This window comes from Sciurus vulgaris (assembly GCF_902686455.1).
Source record: "Sciurus vulgaris genome assembly, chromosome: 9".
In the NCBI taxonomy this organism is placed as follows: domain Eukaryota; kingdom Metazoa; phylum Chordata; class Mammalia; order Rodentia; family Sciuridae; genus Sciurus; species Sciurus vulgaris.
In genome coordinates this window covers 37,446,041-37,472,445 of record NC_136469.1, presented here as the reverse complement: position 1 = coordinate 37,472,445, position 26,405 = coordinate 37,446,041, and the positions used below count along the sequence as shown (strand labels likewise).

General features: G+C 35.2%; 1 protein-coding gene across 1 annotated transcript in view; it reads right to left on the bottom strand.

Moving 5' to 3' along the window:
* The window catches only part of RAPGEF2 (Rap guanine nucleotide exchange factor 2), a 265,166-nt gene that overhangs the window by 6,192 nt on the left and 232,569 nt on the right, over window positions 1–26,405 (bottom strand). Inside the window, 29 exon segments of the mRNA XM_079154511.1 lie at window positions 35–48; window positions 50–186; window positions 188–213; window positions 216–237; window positions 239–311; window positions 313–329; window positions 331–431; window positions 434–542; window positions 544–579; window positions 582–600; window positions 1,077–1,302; window positions 2,548–2,593; window positions 2,595–2,665; window positions 3,428–3,564; window positions 3,566–3,578; window positions 5,640–5,846; window positions 7,466–7,689; window positions 8,719–8,742; window positions 9,342–9,465; window positions 9,557–9,768; window positions 11,076–11,459; window positions 13,473–13,713; window positions 14,363–14,520; window positions 18,449–18,695; window positions 19,366–19,474; window positions 19,566–19,769; window positions 19,864–19,971; window positions 20,891–21,055; window positions 21,355–21,507. Coding sequence (XP_079010637.1) covers window positions 35–48; window positions 50–186; window positions 188–213; window positions 216–237; window positions 239–311; window positions 313–329; window positions 331–431; window positions 434–542; window positions 544–579; window positions 582–600; window positions 1,077–1,302; window positions 2,548–2,593; window positions 2,595–2,665; window positions 3,428–3,564; window positions 3,566–3,578; window positions 5,640–5,846; window positions 7,466–7,689; window positions 8,719–8,742; window positions 9,342–9,465; window positions 9,557–9,768; window positions 11,076–11,459; window positions 13,473–13,713; window positions 14,363–14,520; window positions 18,449–18,695; window positions 19,366–19,474; window positions 19,566–19,769; window positions 19,864–19,971; window positions 20,891–21,055; window positions 21,355–21,507 — 3,607 coding nt within the window.

Genomic DNA, 26,405 nt, shown 5'->3' with positions numbered 1-26,405 from the left:
AGATGCGCCAAACACTCCCAGTTTTTAAACTTACCTATGACCCCCTTTTGCAGTACTGCGGGTCACAGCTATGTGGGCAGGCACGGGCACAGGTTTGGTTTCTTTGTGGTTTGCAGATGTTATGCTAGTGCTTTCAGCCTCAATGGAAACATCCTTCCCACCTCTTCGCTTTATTGTTACTGTGTCCACCCTCTGAATCTTCTCCCCAGTAACTGTGGAAGATGCCCAGCTTGCCCTGGGACTGGGCTTGTTCAAGACTCTCTCTACTTTGATTCTGCCTGTTATATTTTGCACTATGATCAGAAAACTCATTGGTCCATATGGCTACTTTGAGGCCCATAAACCCTGTAGGATCCCCTGAATAATCAAAAGTGGGTGTGGTCCAAATGGAAGTGTTTCCCAACTTCTCTGGTGCTGGATGGTCTGTATCTATCATGCGAACCACTTGAGCATGATGTCCAGCTCCCCCCGACCACTGTCGGCAGCATCAGAGAAGCTCGGTCCCCCTGGTCTTGGGAAAGCTCCTCTGTGCTTGGAGAAGAAAATTACTGTAGCTGTGGCATATAAGCCTCGGCTCTCTGCGAACCTGGTGCATACGACCTAAATGATCAAACAGATGAAAAGAAAAACAATGCAAGATTGTTCAATATATTTTTTTTTCTAGAAGGGTAGCTTTCTCTCACATCCCAGAAAGGGGCTTGAAAATACCACTGACATGCATTACAGTGGATGCACTGTCCAGTTTCTTACCTTTGTTCATTACTAGAACATAATGCAGAGAGGAGAAAAGAAAGATGACTTGCTATAGAAAAGAACATATTCCCTGCAAGGTTAAGGATGGCTCAATACCATCTGGATACTTAAGGAAGGCAGCTTATACCAAGGAAGTGGTGTACAGCCTAATGTCCACCCTCCACCTCCCACACAAAGCCACAATGATCATGCAATAAAGAAGCTTAACGAAAAAGCAGCAGGCTCAACAAAAAGAACATGGTACTTAATAATCCACAAAAGATTCATTCTTAAAAGAGACATGGAAGAAGGGATGTGAAAGAATGATAAGGAAAGTCATCTACCCTAAGCTGTATTGATCAGGTTCAATCATGGTCCGCCGTTCTGTCCTGCCCACACCTAGGTTTGTTTCCACAATGCTGACAGAATGCCTCTGGCGCCTCTCATCATGGAGCGAGACTGGCACCGAGTCAAAAGAAGAATTGCTGACAATACTGGATCGTGAAGAAATTTCACTGTGACCAGAATCTGAAAAATTATCCACAGTACCACTGGGAGCCAAAGTATAACCTGCATGAGAAACAAAACCAGATTAGTTAGACACTCTGGGTTTACAACGTAAGACTGATGTCCACCAAATAGAAGCAAAAGGAAAAAAAAAAAAGTAAGCATGGATATCACCATTGAAATAGGATTATTTTTTTAACCAAGTGACTAAAAGATTAAAGTAAATATTTACTTGGATGGAGTTAAAAAGTTGAGAGGGACAACTCTCTTTCTCTCTCCCTCCACGTATACTGTTATACAAGCTCGGAAAGATTTCACTACTTGACTATACTTAGCTTCCCTGGTTACGCATTACACTAGCATTAACCTATAAGGGGAAAACTGGGCTGGAGGTATAACTCAGTGGTAGAGTGATGGCTAAGCATATACCCAACGCCTGGGTTGAATCCCAGTACTAGGAAACAACAACAACAACAAACAATTGATTAGACTTGAAAGTATGATTTCTTTTTTTCCAAATTGCAAAGTCAGTAATCTTGTTTTCAATTTTCAGGAGTTATAAGTATAGCAGAGAAAAATTCAACTGAAATAGTCTTCAAAAAGAATAAGAAATAAGGACCTAAAGAATATCTCTTTGGATTTTTGCCCTTCAGTTTTTCATCATTAATAATGTATTAGCTGAATCACATGAAAAGCCAATTGTTTAGGATGTAATGTGTTACTTTTCCCCAGACCATAACTGTAAAATGCCTCAACAGATGTCCGTTTCCTGTCCTAAAAGGATCCTTAACTCTTCTTTGTTACTAAAAATATTTCTGAAAGTCAAAAAGGAAGAGGCTTATCTTGATATTTTTAATGGAAAAGAAAAAAAAACAAATCTTTCTCAGTACTTATTTTTATCTTTTTTTATAACATGACTAAGGATCTCATATTAGTTTAAAATATACATATGTAATCTAGAGCATCTAAATGCTCCCAATTGAAGTATGTTTCCATTCATTTAGTAAACTGGTACTTCCTGATTTATTTTTTTTTAAAGGTTACACAGGTCTTGAAAAAATTTAACATGTTCATACATGAAATATCTTTTATAAACACATACTGCAAATTCTGATGAGCAAGATTTAAATACCTCCCTGAAAAGTCTGCTCAAAAAAAAACCCAAACAAACAAACAAACAAAAAAAACACTGTCCAGAAAAACCACTCAGATGGAGCACCTGACATTTGGAGGAACTCTCCCATTTTCTTCAACTAATGAGATGATTCCTCTCTTTCCCACCCCGTTTTTTGGTTCTAAAAACCCCACCTATCCCATAGGTCCGTGGTGCATTGTTATTCTTGTTAACTGTTCTAACTTCCAAGAGAAGAGGAGGAACTGGTTAAGTACAACTGCCCGGAGCCAAAAGATCTCAGCTGATTGCCCACTGCCACCTAACAACAGGATGAGAAAAGAATTTAGATATATCCATTTAAACAAAGGTCCTAGAACTGATACCCAACACAAAATGCACAGATGCCTGAATGTCTACAAGAAAAAACAGTTATTTGTTGAGTGAGTGAAATCTAATAATTGATTAACCTTTTAGATCATCCTCTACAAGAAAAACTAAATCGTAGCTTTTTACTACTGACTGACACTCACACCGTTTTTAATTAAAGGGTAGGGGGAAGAAAGGAAACCTGGAGAGTTATGTGGAAGAAAATTATCATCTATTTAATATAAGAAAGTATCCATATAAGGAGAAGATTTGATTGCCTAAAATGTAGTCTCTTAAAATAGCAACAAAAAAGGTAATCAAGACCCATAATTAACACAAGGGAAAAATAAATCAGGAACATATCAGTTTTTTATGTTTTCAAAGAGCTCTTCTCTGTATTAATGTTATATAACCAAATTTAGTAATATGGAGTTTTAATGTAAAAGGATTCTTTCCACACTCAGCCAATAAAAAACTTAAAATTTAGAAATAGTTTTATATAGTTATAAATTTAATTCTATTATAAGAAATACCAAAAATTTTCCCAATTTATACACGGAGGGGAAAAAAAATTCATTGAACATCATATAAGAGATCATTTAAAATGAGTATAATATTAAAAATTATGAAATACATAATTCCAGAATTTATTATAACTGAAATGTATAGATTTTTGATAAAGAAAAAGAGCAAGTTGTTTAGTTCTACCTTTCCTCGGAGAACTCTGTGGGGAAGTGGGAGGAGAAGACAGTTGTGAAGAAGCATTGGATATTGTATCATCAGCTGGCTTCTTATGACGTTCCAAACTCCCTTCTTCAGACAGGGAAAGAATTTCTTTTAAGCTTGGGAGAGTTGATACCTATAAAAGAAAATAAGTTAGGTATGTATTTTCAAGACTGAAAATAAATAGTAATGACTAAAACACTTTTGTGTACAGTAAGATTCAACTTATTTATGATCAAAATGTTCTTGGTGTTACTACTCATGGTATAAACAGATCCTGTCAAAGGCACGAGATACCTGGAGTTTTGTTTTTGACTGATATCTACCAGACTACTAGAAACAGATTTTGATATTTTACTTTATATTTTAAACCTTAAAGTAGTCATCATTTATATTCAACAATGAAGAAAAAACAGACAATTTGAAAACACCTGAATTTAGGATGAAAGTGGTACGGCCAATTTCAACTCCAGTTGTTTAGTTTGGGATGGACACATATTCTGGTATTGTTGGAAATGTTAGCTCTGGAGAAGTGGGAATGGTGGGAGAAAAGTAAAGGGTCAAGGGTTAAGAGGAACTGTTTAGAACAGTAAATGAAAGGAATTCTATGCCCTTATATACAAATAAGCACATGAAAGAGGGGCAGGAGACACCTCATGACAGCACTGTGCATAGAGACCATGGAAGTAGCTTTCAGAAGAAGGAAGTGAACCAGTGCAGGATCCAGTAGTATGAGGATGTAAAGTGCCCTCCCCCAAATTATTTTTCAGAAAAAAGAAGTCAAATTTTACTTTGGAACAAAATTATTTCATTAATTAGACTGGGGGAAAAAAGGCCTCTCAGTATCTTTAAGTTACTATTTTATGTAATGTGACTTTAAATAGGTTATACTAAATATCATGACATGTAATATTTCAAAGACATTTTTTTCAGTTCATAAATTCAGATGGACCTAAAATATTTTGAGATATTCTCTTTGGAAAATGAAAGAGAGCTTCATATGCAGGCACACATACACTATATTAAATATGGCTAACAGGCTATTTTTAGCTAAAAGGAAGACTAATAATCTTCCAAACAAAAAGTTCAGCCTGCAGGGGGCTTAGAAGTACATGTGTATTGAGAGCAAGAGCAATAAAGAAACATGTAATTTGATTTATTTGTGATAGAGAGAATATAACAAATATTTGAAAGGGGGCAGATGTCAAGTAAAGGTGCTCTTTTCTCACACTTCTCCAAAACTCAACAGAGAAGACATCTGCTGATCAAGAGGAACGGGGCAAGAACAGAGTCCATGACGGATGCACCACGTTACTTCTGTTCAACTCACAGAGTGCAGGAACTTCATTACTGCCATGTAATTTTATCTGAACAAACTCTTTGCTATCCATTTACTTTTAAAATTTCTTTATTTCTGTTAACATTGTTTTCTTCTACATATATGTAGAAAAAAAGAACCAATACATTTTTATAAAAACTTACTTTGTTTTACATTTATATAAAGGGACTAAGATCAGTTACTTTTGATGGAAAGATGAAAAATGACTGCTTTTTAACACTGAGGCATTAGATGTTCTCCCTGCTCCCAAGTTACCGAATCAGTGACTCAATAAATAAGAATTCGCTTTCATGCCTATCATGCACAAGGCCCAGGGTTCCATCCCCAGAACCACGAAAGAAAAAAAGAAAAAAAGAAAAAAAAAAAAAATCACCTCCAGACAAATCAATAGCTTAAAATATTCTGATTACGTTTCTGCAATTCATTGATCATAAGACAGAACTAGTTTAAAAGTCATATATGAACAAAACCACTTCAGTACTAGAAAAAAATTAAGTTGGTAAATGCGAAACTTGCTCATTTTATTTCCTTACCTTACCATGACAAATAAATGTGATTAAATAAGATACTAGGTATAAAAACAGTCCTACTCACTGGCAAAATAAAGCTTAATTTGCTGAATATTTATGTTTGATTAGGAGATAATAATCACAAAGAAATTCAAGTATGATAGACAAGTTAGTCAAGATAAACATTTCTTTTCCTAATCTGAAAAGCATGGCAATGAATAGCAAACCAAAAAAGAAAATGAAGTTTGGATGAGCCCAACTACTATGTATATAAAGCACTAATTAAAAAAATAAAATAAAATTCATGTTTGAGGAAAAGGGAGGGGAAAAAATGAGTTTCATCACTTACCAAAAGGTGGAAGATCCTTCACAGGCACCTTCTTCCGTGAAGGATAGAGGGCCACGGCAGGAACCTGCAGTCCTTGGTTAGCCTTATGTGGCGGCTGCTGTGGCTGCGCCTGAGGCTGGGGTTGTGCTTTTTGCTGTGACCCTGCCCTTGGAGCCACTGGGGAGGTCTCGGATTTGACAGGCTTTTTGTCACCAGGATTCTTAGGCACTGGTAATTGTTTGGTTTGAAAATAGAACAAAGAATTTAAAATGTTAGCAGCTATGTAGAAGATAATTGCAGAACTATGAGAGTATTTTCTGAAGTTAAAACACTAAAATACCCACTTTCCACACCTGTTGCCTTATAAAGGTCAGAAATGGGGGTGCGGGGAAGGATGGCTAGTTATAGAAAACATGAGAGGACTGGCAGGACAAAGGTATTTGATTAATGAAATTAGTAATCTCAAAGATGATGACACTAGTCAAACACCAAATTAAAAAAAAAAAAAAAAAAATAGAAATGTGGATAGCCTGTGTTTTGTGTATGGGATAAAGGCTGCAACAGAAAAAATACCAGGAATTATTTTTTTTAAATGACATCCAAAACTTTTTGAAACACCTGAGCTAAGTTTTAATTTAATAAATGCTACTAACTATAACCTATTTACTATCAAATTCTCTGATGGAGAATTTGCTATGTAGGCAAATAATAACAGTGCTTAATGTATTATACTGAGTGTATCATTCCATGGTAGACAGAAGGCAACCCAGTTTAACAGGACAATCAAGTGTAGAATCTTATTACCTAAAACAATTCAATGACATGTACTTCCCCTGTTTGACATGTTTAGAAGCTAAGGATGAGGAAACTCAAGTCAATCTTTCAAGATCACATTGTTAGTAAGAGTCATAAGCAGGATTTGAAGTCAGACCACTCTGACTCCAGACAACCAGTTCTTCACCATGACATAAAGTGCCTAATAGCATCCTATATAAATCTAATTATGTGAATCTTCTAAAATCGTCTATTTAACATTTAAATTCTATAGCTTATCTTTCAAACCTGTCCACAGAAGTTTCCAAAGTGTTCTAAATGAAAAATGCCTTTGTTTTACAAATATAGATACAGGTAAAAATAGAACTAGCCCATGTCTAGCCTAGCCAGATTTTAATTTTTATTTGTTTATTGTGCAGTGCTAGGAAAGCACTCTACCATGAACTACATTCTTAGCTGCTTATTTTTTATTTTTAAGTGATGGATCTCCCTTTGTTGTCCAGGCTGGTCCAGAACTCCAGGCTTATGATCCTCCCACCTGGGTCTCTATCAAGACTGGCTTGTAGGCCAGTTTTTTAAAACGCTGAAGACCTACACCTAAGGCTAAGCTGTGGCTCACTATGTAGTAGAATTATTGTTTCAAATGATAACTAAATTTGCCGCTGGGAACTCTCTGGGCTGTGGATGTCAAAGGCAAGTACAACATCCGGTTCTATACTCCTCTGACCTGGTAGGCCCCAACCCCTCAGGATGCCCATTGCTTTGGGAGTACCTTGGTAAGAAAACAAGGAATGCAAATTGGAACTGCATCTGCCCACGTGTCCCTTGAATGAGTACCAGCTATGGTGGAGTGAAACCAAAGCAAACTTGAAAAAGTCCACAGTGCTGTCCTCCATGAACTAACTCAACTGGACATAAAGGCCTTATTAGGCACAGGAGAAAGGCTAGTGTACCTGAGGACTGGCAGCTTCCTTATCTGAACAAGTCCTTATCTTGTCACCACCCATGTCACTGCACAGGAAACAAACCCGCATTCCAGTCAGAGTCTGCAACTATTTCCAGAAAAAACTCACATGTGTTGGTTGCTGGTTCACACTGCAGAGATAACGTCTGAAGACTCTCCTCGTCCATCTCCAGCTCCAGATTGGACAGGTATTGCTTCACTTTTCGAGCCATTTGTGCATCTTCATAAAGCTTTTTGGCATTGAGAAAGGAACTACGGCGTACCCGCTTTTTATGACCACCTGTCTGAGCAACATCTAGCACTGTTGCATTTGTACTACCCTGGCTGAGAGACCTGAAAGATGAAAAAGTACATATGCAACTCACTCTAGCATGGGGTTATTTTATCTATTGGAAACTGCCAAAAACTATATACGTATTCTACATTTGAAAGGTCACATGCCTCATTCCAGTAAGTAAACTGTTAAATGGAATATAGAATCATACAGATTATAAATGTTTTTAGTTAAAAAAGAATTATACACAATACTTACATAAATATGTCTGGCACTTGTTGTGATTCAACTAGGAAATTCTACTTTTCTCTTCTACATACAGAGCATTCAAATTCTTTCATAGAAGCCAGCAAACAATTACATATGAAAGCTCATGCAAGAATTCACAGCTACAATCATTAAGACTTACACTATTTTTACTTCTCCTAAAAAGGGTGTTCTATAGAGATTCAAATAAAATTAGCTACACTGTTCACAATTGTTTTCTTATTCCTTGGGTTGAATGTGGTGAGTTTTTATAGTAATATGGTCAATCTGTTAATACAACAATCATGCAAATGTAAACATCTACATATGGAAACTATTTAGCACATGAATTGTTAAAAATTATTTTTTTAAAAGATTGGTTTATATAGAATGAAAATAGTAGTTAGTTGAGCTGTAAAAAATTTGGTTTTAACACCAGGGGGCACCTTTTATATTATGCATATGTACTAAAATATCTGTGCAATGGTATTTAAATTGCACAACTTTTCTAATATCCTTCTTCCCCTCCCCCTGCTTTGGGCTTTCCTCATTTCGAAACACAAATTACACTAAAAATCTGAGAGCTCAGAAATATGTCTGGCCCATAGTTCCCCAAAACAATCAGCAATCATTTCACAGCTCTCATGGATCATGACTTCAAAAGTACAGGCCCCAAGAGATTAAACTTGAAGTCAGTTTGCCATCTGAAATTCTGCTAGAGCAAGAGGGTTAAGAAAAAAAAAATGCAAAAATGCAAAGCATCAGAAAATATAGCAGGTAGGAAAATAATGCATGAGCTGAGCAAGAACTGTGTGTGGGTATGCAAGTTCTCCACCACTTACCCCAAACTCCGCCATTTCTTCTTCCTGTAAGTGAGAGCCATGGAGATTGAAGCATGGGTGTAGAAAGAGACAGAGAGATCACAAGCTCAGAAAGAAAGGACTAGACTTCTGGATAAGCAGTTCTAGAAGCCCACAAACATTAAACTTCATAATCATCTCACACACACCACTTTACTAGACACATTTTTCTAGTTCAAAAGACAAATATATTTAAATTTTTTGTTCTAGAAAGAGATTTACTTCTTTTGTCTCCTAATCATTTTTGACTAAGCTGACATCTAAATCTATCCTGTGGATACTGAGACAATATTGTTTGGGGTATTTACATACTTCAGTACATGCTACCAGTTACAAATTCTAACTCTACAAGTCAGTGTTCTAAAAAATAAGAAATAGTATCTGTGATTAATATTAAATTAAAAATATCTGAAGGACAAACTTTTTACTAATAGTCAAAAGTACACCTGATTTGTTCCAAATGGAAATTCAATAATGATTCTTGGTACATACTAATATAATTTTTGCAACATTGCAAATAAAAATATGCAAAATTTCCTCATTCACTGGGAAACTCTTAACTTAACCTCTCTAGTCCCGCATATGCCACTAGAGGTGACACTCACCGGGTCCTGAACATGAGAGCAGGGTCCATGTTAACTGAAGCCATTCGGCCAACATGCCGGATTTCTTTTGCAATCATTCTTAGCTTCTCAAAGTTGACCAGCCCATCTACTTTTGAATCGTTTCCTGTAATTCACAAATAAGAAAGAGGAAATCACATGGCATTTATTCTATACTTCTATACGTGAATACCAATCTCCTCTAACCTTATATTTACCTTCATGGAGGAATGTGAGATCCTTCTTGATAACTGGGAATAGAGGAATAATGGGAGGCTGCAGGTTTTGACTATTGAGGACATTGCGGTATTTTGCCATGTTTCTGGAAGGGTCAAAAAGGTCTTGGAGATCCTGAAATAGCTTTTCATACTTATTGGGAAGTTTTTCCCAGGTAGCTCGCAGTCTTGCCACCGGTGCCAGGTTTAGGCCACTGAGAAGGGAAAAAAGAAAAGTGGGATACAATTAAATGATCTCTTCTGAAATGAAGGAAGCAAAATACTCTACTGCTCATGTACTGACAAATAAACCTGTGTGTATGGTTTACATGTAAAGCAATTTACAGACGGATGCATAGGAAACTTGGGTAATCCAGGGTAATGAGAATGGCAGACAGAAGCGGGGTCAGGGCCAAGACAGTGGGTTTAATTCTTCTTCCCTTTATACTCTCCTGATCTGTTTTTGTTATCTGATATAGTCTGGATCCTACATGTGCCTCAAAGACCTATATGTGAAAAGCTTAGTGCCTATGTAATAATGCTACTGGAAGGTTACAGTGAGATTAAGGGATTAGAGAGAGACCTTAGGTCACTGGGTATATCCTAAAAAGGTGATGGTGGGACCCTGAATTCTTCCTTTTCTTCTTTTTCATGTCCTAGCCATGAGGTGAACAGCTCTGCTCCACCATATGGTCCTGTTGCCTCAATGCTGGCTAAAAAGCAACAGAGGCAAATGACCACTCCCTGAAACCTCCAAAACTGTGAGCCAAAATAAACCTTTCCTCTTTTTAAGTGGACTACCTTTGCTATTTTGTTACAGTAATGAAAGCTGACTAACAGACCATCAGCAAAACCACTAGAATATAAGTATTTTTGCTTTTCCTCCAAATAGAGCAATGTTTGGCTCATAGCAAGCATTTGATAAAATAGAGTAGGAAAATATTCTATAAAACAAAACATAGTAGTCATGAGAGCATGATCAAACTCCCAGGCAGAAAAAATGACTAATTTTATAACATCAAAATAACTCATTGTTTTCATTTTTCCTTTCTTCCAGGTTCAATCTAAGCACTTATAAGGGAAGAAAATTAACATTTATTGGGATTTTGCATTATGCTATCCAATGGAATTCTACATACATTATATCACTTAATAATAATAATTCCTTGGGGTATTGTCATTTTAAAAGGAAGTTAATTGATGTTCCCAGCAGTTCAAATAATTTGCCCAAAGTCCAAGTTAAAAACAAACAAACAAACAAACAATAAGTGGTAGATATAGACTGTCTGGTTTCCAAATCAGCAATGTGAAGGTTCTAAGTTAAGGATTAAGAATCAGGAAAAACAATTGTTCATTATGAGTCAATGACAGCCTAGCATGGGTTTGATTACCAGTATTTTTTTTTAAAAAAGTGAATCATTTATGAATTACCACATTTTATATTATTATACGATATCCCTGGATTGAGACTGTTTCGAATCTGTAATATGTACTGAATCTTAAGGCAAATATGCCCTCTTACCTGATGATTGCAAACATTGAGTTAAAATTCTTGCATTCCCTACAATGCAATGCTATCTTGATGAAATGCTTAATGATCTTCATCCTCTTCAGCTGGTTTGTCTCTCGGAGAATTTCAGATGCCACCCAAAATGTTTCCTGGTTAATGACTTCTTCAAATTTCTTCAGGTTCACACAGCTGGTTTTTGACTTAAGTTTAAATAAATCATCTATATATTCAGTAGGTTCAATGTTGCGGAAGAGTTCAAAATTCCGCATAGAGAGCTGTGTGGCAACTTCCACAGTACTAAGCTGTAGGAGGGAAATTTGACTCTCTCGCAACAACTCCTGAGCATCCTCATCTGAACAAAGTGTTTCAGTTTCCATGTTGTTTTTCAGATAATACCTGTGAAAGCAGAATATGTCAGACATAATCAAGCCTAAGCAGAAGCCTCATGATTTCTGTAAAAGAATGATGCTACTTTTTAGGGGAAACTTGAGAGAATACAGAATTGAATCATGGAAGAATTCTTTTCAACCAAGATGGGCAGTACAGTTGCTGCATTAATTGCCAGACCACAGAAACCAGAAGTCAGAGATGGAAAAGAATGAACCACATGGGATTTCATTTGTACTAACTGTAATTCTTTTTCTCCATTCCTTTCCTGCTTTCTAAATCATTCCACCCTTTTGGCTACAGATGACAGAAAATAGCTATTTTCTTTCTCAGTTTAAATAAGGGTACAGGCTCCATGGGTGGAAGCAGGAAAGATCAGACCCAGGGCATCATTCCATTTTCCCAGAGTGAAAAGAGAACCTGATCATTGATTGGTCCAAATTAGATGAATTTGAGTTGACTTATTTTATTAAAATCCCTAAGAAACCTAAAAGCTATTTCCCTCATGTGGTCTAATGTCTAGAATAATCCTAAAACAGATTTTAGTTTTTAAATATGTGAATTTTCATGAAAACCCTGCAGGTAATAGTTGTTTCCTTTTTATCAGAATAGGAAACAGTCAACTAAAGATTAGTGACTTGTTAATGTCAATGCAGGGATAAGAACTCAGAGCTAGTGCATCTCCTTTTAAGCAACTTGTTGAAAACAGCATTTAGGTATTTGCTGTTTGCTATTTCCTTCTTCCCTCCCTCCTTCCTTCTTCCTTTTAGGGTGGGCAGATACTTTCTCTAAGTAAAATTCTATAAATGAAGAAACAGTGGAGATCCTATTAAGCTATTGCATATTTCACAGAACATCTATGGCAGAAAACATGTTATCTTGGGCTTTTGACATTCACAGATTTCATACTCTCCATTTTGATTACTCATGAAGCCCATGACAGGGATCCATATATATTTTCCTGAATAATGAATGTGAATCATGAATTTGCAGCTCCCTGGAGATCTGAAGAACTTCATCATGATTACAGACATAATCAATGTACATTCAAATGATAATTGAGAAAAACCAACTTCCTAAAATAAAACTATCCACTAGAGTTGAGGTTGGAAATAAAAGTGAGGAGTAAGAAACTTTGAGTTGGTAGCTGTAAGACAATTTTTGAGTGAATTAAATCATAGTTCAGATCTATAACATGGAAAAATCAAGCACAATGGAACACTTCATAAGAAAAACAGAAAAAAATGTTATTTTTGTGACAACTCAATTTTTAGTTGGTATAGGACCTAGTAATTATATGAGAGCCAAAAGTTAACTGCTTTTTCAACTTTTATTTATTTGTGACTTGAGGGTAAAATTATATATCCCCCACAACAGAAAAGTCACTGAAAAGAATGACAAAATCAGTGCAATGTTTTCTTGCAAGTAATGTGTTATATATGCACTTATACAGCAAGGGATCAAGCTCTCTGTAGCAACTCAAGTTTGGTTCCAGAGTTCAGGAGTGTTTTCTGTAGTGTAATGTACAATGACTGATTTGACAGAATTAGTTAATTCTGCCAAACACACTGTCATAGATGTCTCTGCCTAAACTAATGAAGTTCCTGGAAAAGTCAGGTATGTGGGATCATGTGATGATTAAAAACGATTAGAAAATCTGTGAATGCCAAATCCAAGGAGAAGAGAGCAGCAGGATTTACTCTGCGACTTTACATCAAGCTCCCTCTACTGTTTTATCAGCAGGTGTTCTACAGGGCAAGTGTGAGGAGTGATTGCTTGTATGTTGGCTGTTGATAATAACTCTTAGGTCACAGTACCCTTGAATAAGTGCTTAAGAGCTCCTTGTGAGGGCCAGTGGTCTACTGTATACAGTTACTTTGATACAGCAATTTATGATAGGGCACTTGGTTTTTAATCTGTAGGGATATTTAGTCACTTAAAAAACCCTTAAAGTATTCATCTCTTAGACTTTGATGTGGGTTTCAAGAGGGAGGTTAAGAAATCCAGTAAGATAGTATATACCTTCCGCTCAGTTGTATTCTATCAGCAAGTTTGGAAAGCTGATCTGGAAGCCTTCTCTGTTTGATGACTCCCTCGGGTGTGACTGAGACCTCACACAGTGAATACTGCTCTGGGGTGGCAGTAACAGCAAACTCCCTGATGGCCTGAATGACCACTTCCTTCGCCGTGGTGTCCTTACTGATCATGATGTATCGGCTTTGCTGATCAGCCTTAAAAACCCTTAGCACTTGATCTGGCAAATCTGGAGGAAAGAAAACCACACATAAGTAGAAAGGATTTCGACATACGGTAATGCAAAGTAATCTGGAAAGAAACTCCCTAGAAGAGATGATGATAAACTTTGACCTCTCCCTTACTAGAGTGCTTCAAAGATGGATCAACACACTATGTTGTAAGAACATATCTTCCCCTATAACTAAACGATTAGACAAAACACATCAGTATGTAGTAGCATATACAAAAGACTGTCATGTGAGTATCAAAGAAAAATTTTTAATCTAAAGTTAATCTTTAATATATTGAAAAACCCAACAGTGACCCCAAATATACTTCCTCTTCTTATTTATTTGATACGAATGAGAGATTACTGCATGCCATGTGTTAGTCTTCATTTTATCAAAGAGGAAACAAGTTCACAGAGATTAAATTTCCTGTAGGCATATCAAAATAGTCTGCAGAATACGATGAGAACTGGTTCCAAAGGTTTGGAATTTAAGGTTCACCCTGACTCTTCGCATCTGATACAATCCATGCCAAACCGAGAGAGAGCATGTGGTATTATCAAACCCATCGGTGAATAATAGAATAAACACAAGACTCATGTGGGTATCAAAGAAAAAGATGGAAAAAGATGACAAGGAGAAAACAAAAGCAGTCTTGGTGGTGCTCACCAGGAGTAGTACTGAAATCTAAAATGCGATGATGTGACTGCAGCAAGTCAGGATTACTGGAGGACAAGGTGCCACTGACCGGCAATGCGGTCGGGATGTGCTTTGTCTGCCTTAGTCCTACTATGCTGTCATCTTGAGACTGACCAATCCCAATGTCACTGAGTAAAGAAGAAAAAGTGAATTATTGGCAAGGTAAAAAGTTGTAAGCTATTACAGACCACTAATAAGCCATATCCCATTAAACTTGCAATTAATGTAAAAATGTCATTAATTTACTTGAAAATTGCAAAAGCCACTGCTGTTTAAGCGTATCCAATTCACTTTGCTGTTTCTTAAGTATATGATTTTTTTCTAAAGCCTTTTTTCACTGGAGAAACCCATAACCCAATATTAGTAGTTTCTTAATCTAAAAATATATTCAAGAAAATATGAGCTCTAGTTTCTGGTGGGAACAGACGTAGGAAAAAGCATACTAAAAAGAACGCATTCAGTCTCACTCGTCCAATGGTTCCGCATCAAAATGATGAAGTTCTATGGTCCCATTTGCAAGAACTAAAGAAAATGAGTAAAATGAACAGGGAAAAATCTGAAGTATCCTAATTTTATTCTCCAATATTTAAGGGAAAAACGAGATTATTATGCAGTCGAATGTAAGGAAACCCTGACAGACATTATTTCTTAATTACACAGAGCATAAAAGAAGAGTGGTGCATGGTGGCATTTTCTAGGCTCAAGGAAAAGGCAATAAAAATCCAATGACTCACTTTGACTTTTACTCTGCTCAAATTTTCTAATTACACATTTACGTTCCCAGAAAAGCACTGGTTATTGTTGATGTCTACAAACTCACTTCTATTTATAAAAAATTATTGCAGTGAACAACTCTTAAAACATGATTTAATAATATATAAAAATTATTTCTAAAGGATCTATTTGTTAAAGGATCAAATGCTTCCAAACAAAAGATCAAATAAAATACACTTTTGCATGCAAAAATAACTAGATTACAAGCAAATTTATGTTCTAACTAGTTTTATATAAACACCTTGAAAGAAAATACAAGAACATTTTACTAAGGTTGGGATGTAAAGCAAGGCATCATAAATAAGATAATTGTAGTGTAAGTTTTTCCAAATTCATAGGCAAATCTAGGACAAAATTACATTTCTTTTTAAGCACATCTGAGGCATGTGCATGTACTTTCAATTAACATTCCATGAAAGACAGAAATCTTCACATTGATAGGTTTTGTTTGTTGTTTGTTTGTGGTATTGGGCATTGAACCCAGACCTGATCTTCTACTGAGTCACACTCCCAGCCCTTTTTCATTCTGAGAAGGACTCTAGCTAAATTAATGAGGCTGGCCTCAAACTTGGGATCCTCCTGCCTCAGCCTCCCAAGTTGCTGAGATTACAGGTGTGTACCACCACACCCAGCTACGGATTTTCTCAACGATATAAAAGCACTATTTGCCAAAAATACTAGATGTAATATATGCTATCAAAAGATTATTATGTCCTCAGACCAAGGCATGGATGACTAGGATACTCCTGGCACAAATGGTTATGAATATTAGTATATTCTAGGCACACCCTATAAGATTTGCCTTCTTAAGAAATACTTCTCAGCAACATTTTAATACCTTGCATGATGATCTAACTTTCCACTCTCACAGTTTCTTGATTATTTACTTATATCTCTGTTGTACAAAACGGGTTACTCTTGACTAAAACTACTTTATACCTGAGACTCAAGTTTGAAACAATCTTCTTTAAAAAAAAAAAAAAAGAAAAGAAAAAAGAAAAAGTCCCTCTCTGAGCACACCCTCTTTTTGTTTGACCTCCCCAACTGTTTCATTGTTACTGAAACTGTTTTTTATTCTTTTTTTTATTCTTGATTATAACTGTTCTTTTTATTCTTGATTCTGTAGTCTGTTGATTCTTCCTGTTTTCTTCTGGGTTCAGTTTCCCTCTCTACCCATCTGGAAACCAAATCTGAATTCTATAATGCTTATGCCATACCCTTTTCTCCCCTCTTTAATGCTCATTTCCTTTCCATGTCCATCCTTACTAATTTACTAGTATCCCGAATCTTAGCTTCTATAATGCTGCTGTTTAAGGAAAACATATATACACAACACACAACAGCATATATATTTTTTTTAATTTTTATCTTTATTTTATTTATTTATTTCTATGCAGTGCTGAGAATCAAATCCAGTGCCTCACACATGCTAGGCAAGGGTTTTACTACTGAGCCACACCCCCAGCCTAACACAGTATATTTTAACTAGATGATTTTTCTAATTTTCTAGTTTGATGGTGTTGTTAAAAATCTTCATAGGCAAGGGGAGTAGTCCAGTGGTAGAGTACTTGCCTAGCATGTAGAGGCCCTGCCTTTCACCCCCAGCACTGCAAAACACAAAAATAAAACCAAACTGAATTTTAAAAACTCATAAATACATAATGGTTTCTAGAAGACAAACACAGAAGTAGCACGTAGTATTAAATGAAGGCTTTTAGAATAGCTCCTACTATTTGCTGGACTTACCTTTAGATCTTGTTTTTTCAATTTCAATTGCACTGCATATATGATTTCAAATAATCTTCATAGGAAAGTATTTAAACAAACCACATATTTAATTAAGATACTACTCAGTGTTTTAAAGCCAACACATCTAAATATTGTCTCTTCTCTTTTCCTTGACTAGCTTTTGAGTGTCTTTCCAAGTAACAGAGAACAAAATTATGCATAGTATTCTCATACAGTGTTCCTGCCAATATCCTGTGCTATGGATGTATTACATCCCAGTTCTAACATGTCAATTTCTATTAATACTCGCCAGGTCATGCTGACTTCTGTTTGATTTTTTTTTTTTTTTTTTAAGGTTCATATTTAACTCATGGTCAAATACAACTCTAAGATCTTTTTTATTATGATGCTCCTAATAATTCTGCATCATCAAGAGGGGTCACTTTAAAAATTGATTCCTATTTTCTGTACCAGCTGTCCTAATTCATTCTCTCTTAGAAACTTACTTAATATAAAAACACTCTCAAGTCTAAAAATAAAGCCATCACATTCATTGTTTATCTTTAGAACTTTACCATAGAAGTTTTCTTTAGAAATGACCTATCATTATAGTTCAATGGGGACAATACAAATTTGACATTTAATTCATCAATAATATATTTTAAATCATATCTCCCTATAGGTGAAAATTTTATTTAAAATGGAATTTTAAAAAAAAGAAACAAAAGAAATGCTTGTTGCAATCCTGAATAACTGTATCTATTGCTCCTCTCTAGATTGATTGTCATAGAAATATATTAACCTTCATCTTTTCAATTTATCTTTTATATTGTTGTACCTTGAGGAACATATAATAATTGAACATGGCATACTGAATTACTTAACATTAAAAAATGGCTGATGGTAATTGAGCGTTATGAAACATCCCTAGATTCAAGGACCAAAATTAAGATATAAATAAGCAAGTAAGCAAAGCTAAAAAAATTGCTGGGAATCCCTGCAACTTTGTCTAGCCTAAGTCTGTCACATAAGTAAACAGTCAAGAGGAAATTCAAGAATACACCTGACTTTCTGACTGCAGAGCTAACTGGGAAGAATGAAAGGAGGTCTGTGCTTGATTACTGATGCCTTGCAATGGTTAAATAACTGAAAATAGAAGTGAGGGGAAAAGAGAATGGCAGAGATTTACAGAGGCAACTGAAAGAAGTGATTTGACTGGTAAAGTATAGATGCTGTGGAGGAAATATCCAGAAACAAAGGTATAGTAGCCAAAGCTCCAAATCCTGAGGGAAACGGGAAGCACATACTTCTAAAAAGTTCATATGAGGGGGGAAAAATTCAAATAAGAACATTCTAAATCAACTCTAATGAAAATCAGGGGTAGGCAACTGGCAAAAACATGATTAAAATGAACATGATTGTTTACTATTACTTCTAAGACAACTCAGTCATAAACACTTAAGATACTACACTAATGTGCAAACATTACATCACTACCTTAGCATATTCTTTTAAGACAATAAAATAATGCACAGAAAATTTGTAGACACTTACTTATATGGTTTCTGAGGCAAGATACTAATCCGAGTCTTGTCAAGTATTTTCTTTAGTTTGTTCCTTCCCCCAACTGTGTTGGCTTTACTTTTTTTATTTACTTTTTCAAGTCCTATCACCTGTTCTACATCTACAGCGAGGTCTGGAATGGAGTAGCGGCTGGCCTTTTTGATATCACCAATTTTGGGAAGGTGGGGGGCACCATTTCTTTTCTCTTCTGACAATCTTGTTAGAAGTTCTTTAAACACTGAAATATATAGAAAGAGAAACACCACAAAATGCCAATTACAAGAAATCTGGACAAGGTTAAGGCAACTGTAGAACTTGGGAGTACATGAGAAGTACAGACTTCAGCTATTAAAATCCTGTAGCAAAATACTACTCCAATGACTGATGCCAGGAACCTACTTTGTATATTACTCCATCCAAGTAAATTTAAGAATTTATTTTCCCCTGTACCGGGGATTGAATGCAGAGGCACTGAACCACTGAGCCACATCCCCAGTCCTTTTCTGTATTTTACTTAGAGATAGGGTCTCACCGAGTTGCTTAGGGTCTTGCTAAATTGCTGAGGCTGGCTTTATAAGCCTCCTGCCTCAGCCTCCCAAGCCACTGGGATACAGGTGCCTGGCAGCAGTAAGCCTTTTAATCTACAGGTAGTTTAGAATATATCAACAGAAGGGAAATTTCATTTATCAATAAACACAGATTAAAAAATAATTTTTGAAGTCCCCAAGTCAGTGGATATTGATTTAGATCTAATTATATACTTATAAAATGAATTCTATATTTATATATTTTACTATAAATACTGATCCTTATGTTGAAATATACTTATACAAATAACTTCTTTCATGATTAAGATTCAAATGTTAAAAAAAAAAAGGAGAAAAATGAAAGTCTGCAAAAATACTTACCAAATAAATTGGTTTTCACAGTGATAGATAGATGTGTGTTATTCCTAAGAATTTCCATGGCTTTTGACAGCTGGATATTTTCAAAGTTTTGACCATTTACTTCTAGTATCTAAAAGTGAATTCATAAAATTAGCATAAAACTGACTGAAGAAAGAAAAATACCAAAACCCTCCTTATATCTGGACTGAGAAATATCATACCTGATCCCCACGTTTCAAGCCTGCTTCAGTTGCTTTGCTACCTGAATCAACACTGTCCACAAAGATTCCAAATCCCTTCTCGGAGCCTCCAAGTAAGATAAAAGGCAGAGGCGCTTCCCGGGATGGTTTTGTTAATGTCATCAATCTTCTTTTTGCCTTAGCTGCACATGCAATATTTAACAGCCTTAGATGTCCGCCCATTTTCTATAAGGGTTCAGAAAGAGTGGTGTCAATTCAAGACAGGAGGAATAAATGAACTGAAAGCTCATCTTAAAAAAAAAAAAGTCACAACTATTACCTCTCTTTCCAGATTATTCTCAAATTCTTCTAGAAATCGAGTCATTGCAGGATCTCCTTCAAAGTCATTGAAGTGATTATTCACCCACAATAATACTACCCGTGTAACCTGAAAAAGCAATTTGTTTCATGAAGTTTTCTTCTTTTAGTGCTTAAGACTGGTGATTAGATTAATTTCAAATAAGATATCTAATTTTCAATTTACCAAAAAATACTGAGCAAGAAAAAATAAACTAATAACAATAAAACCTTCAACAAGAATTTTATTCATATAAAAATGATCTGAAAAAATATATGTATACTTCAAATACAGACTGCTTTGCCAGGAGACACTATAGATTTATCCAACACTTTACTTTCAAAACATATATGAAATAAGTCAAAATGAAAGCAAAGATACAATGAAACCAAAATAGGTTATTATAAAAGACAGAAACTAAAAAATAAAAGGTAAAAACACAGGCTAACTAAGGAAAACAGATAGTATTAAGCTTAGAAATATCTGTAAGGAATTGGGTTGTAAAAGAAAGGAGGTAACACTACTCTATGCAGTTTATCATTCAATTTGGCTTTGAGAGAGCTCTGCAGAGCTGCAGAAGAGGGTCTGCTTAGAATCATATTAGTGGGGCCTTCAGTCACTGATGTCTTTAATGTAAAGCTGCTCTGTGCTAATTTAAAAATTATAACTTTCTTTTAGAGTATCTACCAGACTGGAAAATGCAGATTCCCGTGGTATCCTGATGTTTGGTTATATTTTAACACATTGTCAACATGTAAACACTTGGTGACCAACTTACTGGCCTTGGCATTTAAAGAAGAAAAAAAAAAAAAAAAAAGACATTTCTAGAGCTAAACTTTGAAATATAAAACAAGAACTAATATTTGTATCACCTTACCTTTTTGTTTCCTTAAAAATACATTCTTAAATTCCATTAACTTGAACATTAACTGGTGTGACAAATATATTTTTAAACTTATACTTTAAAAGTACTACATAGTTAAGAGCTGAAATAAACTGTATTTCCAACCTTATCCCTGAGGCTCGGGTCATTAAACCACTCCAATAACTTTTTGCCCACTTCCATTGGACTAGAAAGAAAAGTCCGGTAGGTCAACAGGAAGTCTTCTATGAAGGTTGGATCTACTACTGAATGCTCTTCCACCAAGTGCATTGTTAACCTTTCTGAGGTGCCCTGTAACAAATAAAAGGTTTAATCATTATCCTGAATAAATAACATTTATATGGTGCTTTGATTTCGACCCTTTAACATAAAACCAAGCAGGTAGTAATACAGATGATTACTATTCTTATTATACAGATGATAATTAAAATAAAGTGCTATTAATCAGGACATGTAAAGATTTTTTGTTACAAGTGATGACCTTTAAGAGGTATGATGCTTGAAAATGAAAAAAGAAACAAATCTTAAATTGCCGTACCTTATACTACTCCAAACTTCCTTTCCCTTAGAATGAGAGTTCTCGGTCTTACCTTGATGACAATGTGGCCCTTCCTTGTTCCAGTTCGATCAAGTTCTCGGTGTTCTTTGACCATAACGATCTCTCCTTCCTCTTCAACTTTTTGCATATTCTTTTCTACTTGGTTGAGGATACGGCAGTAATCTTGCTGGGCGATGCAGACAAACTGGAATAAAACATAAGTCACATGTTAATGATAAAGTGCTTGCAAAAGACCTAGCTGGACGAATAATTCAGTGTTTTAATTATTTAATACTGACATTTTTCCCTGTCTTTCCCATACTTTCTAAATTAATACAGTAATGAACCTTAATCAGACTTCCCTACTTTTAATGTATTTCTTACTTGGTCAAGAAAAGTTTCAGTTTTAGAATATTTATACATATTTTACATACAAATCCTAACAATTTAAAAAATCTGAAGATGAAACTAAAAGTTCCTTTTAACATACCTCTCTCACAGGAAAAAACATTAGGGGAGAAGAGAGGAATCTTAGGATGACTGACAATAAAGCATATGTTTGTTATAATTCAAATCATTATTCCTTATAACTTATATTAAGAGTAATCCTTGCCCTTAAAAAGTTAACAATTTCAGAGTTTGTGGCTAATCACTTAAAGCAATTAAAGTTCTTAATAGTTTTAAATAAAGTTAAGAATAAATTATAGAAATCATGTATTATATAACTGAAGGCCAGTGAGGAAACAAGAGCAGATACTTCAGCAAACAAAAATCACTGTGTTCCTTAAAGTATGAATGATTTATTTTGATTTACAAAATCATCTGGGGATAGAAAACAGCATTTCTTTTTCTCTTTCAACATGATAAAAAATAAGAAAAACATTCAATTATAGTATATAAGATAGAATATGATGCAATCATCCAAAATCATATTTTCAAGGCTATTTAGAGCTCTGGTTTTAGTGTTCATGGTATTACATGAAAACTTTTAAAAGATGCAAAACCAGACAGACAAGGTGGTGCATGCCTATAATGCCAGCTATGTGGAGGTTGAGATAAGAGGATCACAAGTTTGAGGCCAGCCTAGGCAACTTAAGCAAGACCATCTCAAAATGTGTAAAAAAGACTGGGAACATAGTTCAGTGGTAGAGAGCACTTGCTTAGCATGTTCAAGGCCCTCATACTACATACACACGTACAAATATAATAATTAATTTTTATAAAAATAATCATAATTATAATATCATTACCATCATCGCTGTATTATGATAGCCTTACAGGAATTTTTCTCAACCTATGCTCCTAATTGTTCAATGAGGAAGGCAGTACTATCATCCCCACTGTATGGAGGAAGAAAGAGCTCAATGCTCCATCATTACATGCTGGCTAATTAAAAAAAAAAAAAAAAAATTATGCCTGCACATCAAAATCTTGGGGGAAAATAAAATAAAACATTAACAATATTTACGAGCAATGTAAATCACATGGGACTTTCATTTTATTTATTATGCTTTTCTATATTTTCTATACTTTCTGCATAGCTAGTAGTTCTGTTAGTGAACAGAAGCAGCAGTTCAGAAGGAAAACAGCATACTACAGTACCAAGTTCCTCTCACTGGGTCAGCTGATAGCATCTAACTTTTCTGATAAGCATTTAGGAACAAAAAGTTAAAACTTCAAAAGAGATGGGATTTTTGTGTACAATTAAGAAATTAAGAAATTTTACCCCATTTCTATCACTCTGACCATTGGTATACACATGTTTTGAAATATACAGCCCTTGGTAATGTATCTCAAAAATATCTTTATTTCTTCTTACACAGCAGCAAAACTGCTCCCCAAATTTGCATGGGAAATTTAGAAAATTTTTATCTCCAAATAATTTTAGGTGTTCTTTCTTACCCTCAGTTTTAGAGAACATAATGAAATCATCATTTTCTTGTTTATTTTCTAAAAAAGAAATGTATCCCTGAGTTAAAATGAATACGTAGATAGATATATAAAAGAAAACTCTTTTCGAAGAGAAATATACTAAAATTAATCTTCTTGACTAAAGATTTAAGGAAATTAGAATAAATTTGACTTGAAATTCTTAGTGTCTAGATAGAAGTTTTGGCATTTCATGTGTAACAAACTGAAATACCATCCAAAAATGGAAAAAAAATTTCAAACTGAATTTCTAATTGTAATGGTCATACAGAACTAGTACCTAAAAAATGAATCTTAATTAAAAACATTTACCCTTTTTATTAGCAATTTATTTTTGATTTAAGAAATTTATAGATCTAACATGAAATGATCAGGTAAAATTTAAAGTGGTATGAAGATAGTTAAAAATTTGTGAATTGTTTTAGCAAGGTTTTAGGCTTTCAAGCAGCTGTAAAGCACATGGGAATGCTGTATGATCTTAGCACCCTAATAAGAAATAAAAATTCAAACGAGACTTTATTTCCAAAAGATCAACAGCAAGGGCTGGAGATAAAGCTCAATGGTACAGTGCTTGCCTAATGTGTGGAAAGTTCTGGGTTCCATCCCCAGAGCTACACAAAAACAAACAAACTGGGTCAATGGCAGTTCATGCTACAGAATTATTTGTTTTCAGGCACGTGATTCATGATTTAAGTTGAAAAATTACAGATGATCAAAGAAAGTAAAATTAAACTTCCATCAACAAATTATACAGTTAACTTTCAACTTATCCATGACAAACTGTTTCCTCATCCCAAACTACTTTTTAATTTCAGTGGTCCCAAGAAAACATGATTCTAATGTAGATTTACCTTAAAAGGTTAGATATATTGAAGCTGGAACTCTGTAGTCTTTAAGGAAAATTCACACCTAATTGTTCAAATTAGATATCCACGTGTTCGCTCCCACTGAAGGGTGAAGGGCAGGCAGTAGAGAAGGAAAAAGGGGAGAAAAATAAAGGGAGGAGGGTAGCAGAGGAAGAGGGGAAGAAGGGACAAAGGGAGAAGGGAAAAGGAAAACAGTGGTGTATTGGGGAACAGAAAGCTGTCAGGAGCAGTGACTGAAGAGATCCTTCTTCGAAATCTCTGGTGAAAGTGCCAATGGAGACTGCCCAGTTGCTATGATGACATCTTAATATATACATGAGGAGGTTCTATACTGGCCACGGAATTATCAGTTCTTAAAGTTCAGACACCAACTGCCCAGGGGTAGAGAATTATGGGCGCAAGTTGATAATTATAATTAGGCCATTAGTCTTCAACTTTGGTTCTGTGTGCTTTTAAGAAACCTTCTCACTAGAAATCTTTTTGATGATAAACCTATACAGTAAATATGCTGAGCTGGCTCTTGGTCATCTCATCTCTACCACAGTGTAATGCCCACCAGGTCCTAGCCTCTTCTCTCTTTGTGTGTCTTGTTTGTTTTTTCTAAACACCCATCAACCCCCATCCAGTTTCCTGAATTAACCACCATGCAGGTCGCTGCAGAAAGCCAATACCAATCACCAAGTACAACAGGATGTCTAAAGCTCTAATCTTTATTCTTCACAAAAGGAGTAAGAACAGACACTGGGGAGAACAACTCCAGAGTTTGAGAACTCAAAGGAATCAACCAAAATAAAACACAAGAGTTTGAACACATCAGGGAATTCTAAGAAATGTTAAATTTAATCCACTCACACTGTCTTCTTTTGCTTAACATGAACTCAATTAGGTGTTGTACTACAGGATGTTTATTTTGGACCCCAATGGAATGTTAGTTAGGGTCAATCCTAAGTGAAGCTTATTTTCTTGCAACATATATCACCACCTTTGTTCATTAGAGTCAACAGCTGTTAATTCCCTATGATGTGCTCAGTAGAATGAGAGACACCATGGAGGCCATTTTATAGTTCTACTGTTTCCAAGAGGAAGAGCTAAAATAATAATAATAATTATTATTATTATTATTCCTGACAGATATAGGACATTTTAACAGAAGGTACTTAAAAATCCTAACCCAAATAAAGGACTTAAAATGTGTAAATTCATTCTCTACCCCTGTTGTACTCTTAAGGGATAAAATGTCAGGGCTGAGCAGATGGTTTGGTGGATGTTCAGCCTAGGGAAGGATCTGTGAATTCCCAGATTTAACATGTTTGTTTTACAATGCATGGAGTGGAGTGGAGTGGAAGACAGAGTTTTCTGCAGCAGGTACTCTACCTCTGACCCTACACATATTTCTGGGAACTGCATATTAGGAATTACAGGAATCTACATATCTTAATCAGAGTTTTGTTTTGAGTTGAGGTCTACCTTGCCATCACTATGGATTTCCTACTTATTTTTCATTCTGTAAATAGATTATACTCTCTTCTCTAACATAACACCTACCTCCTCATCCTTTCCTGAACTCAAAGATAAACACTTAATGGTACCTGACATGACTTACAAACTCTGTAATAGTCAGTCACATAACATTTTTATCAATTACTCTAAAACATTTATATGCCTTTAACTCATTTAGGTCCCATGGTTACATTTCAATGAAAGTAGTTTGGCCAACAAGGTGTAGTCATGTGCCTGCTGAACTCTCACAACTGAAATAACTTTTATTTGGCATCTAAGGAACAGACTCCAACTCAAATGTTATTGAGATCCCAACATAGAGAAGAAAGGATTCAGGAAGAAACTAATAAAAGATAATAGGATGGAGAAACCTTTAACACTTCTCTAGTTTGTCTTGACTCAATTTGTTTATTTTTTTGGCATACAATTCCAGAATCATATACAATCCTTCCTAAATGTATATTCTCATACAAATAAAGATTTAGGTATTTATCCATTTTTCCCCTCTATTATACTAAATAATTGAGAAGTGACTATATTTAGAATGGTTTTCTTACTTTACATATTTAAAACTTTGAATTTATAGTCTTTCCCCCCACCATGATGCTTACTCAAGGAATTATCCGGTAAAATTATATTGATTATGAAGGTGGGATTATTTTATTTATAGCCATGTTTTTTTTTTTCATTTTAGTTAAGCAAAATGCTCAAAATGAAAATTTAAATGAATAACACTACTGCAACATTGATCTGACACTATAAAAATTCAATTATGACTCAGGCACAGTGGTACATGCCTGTAATTCTA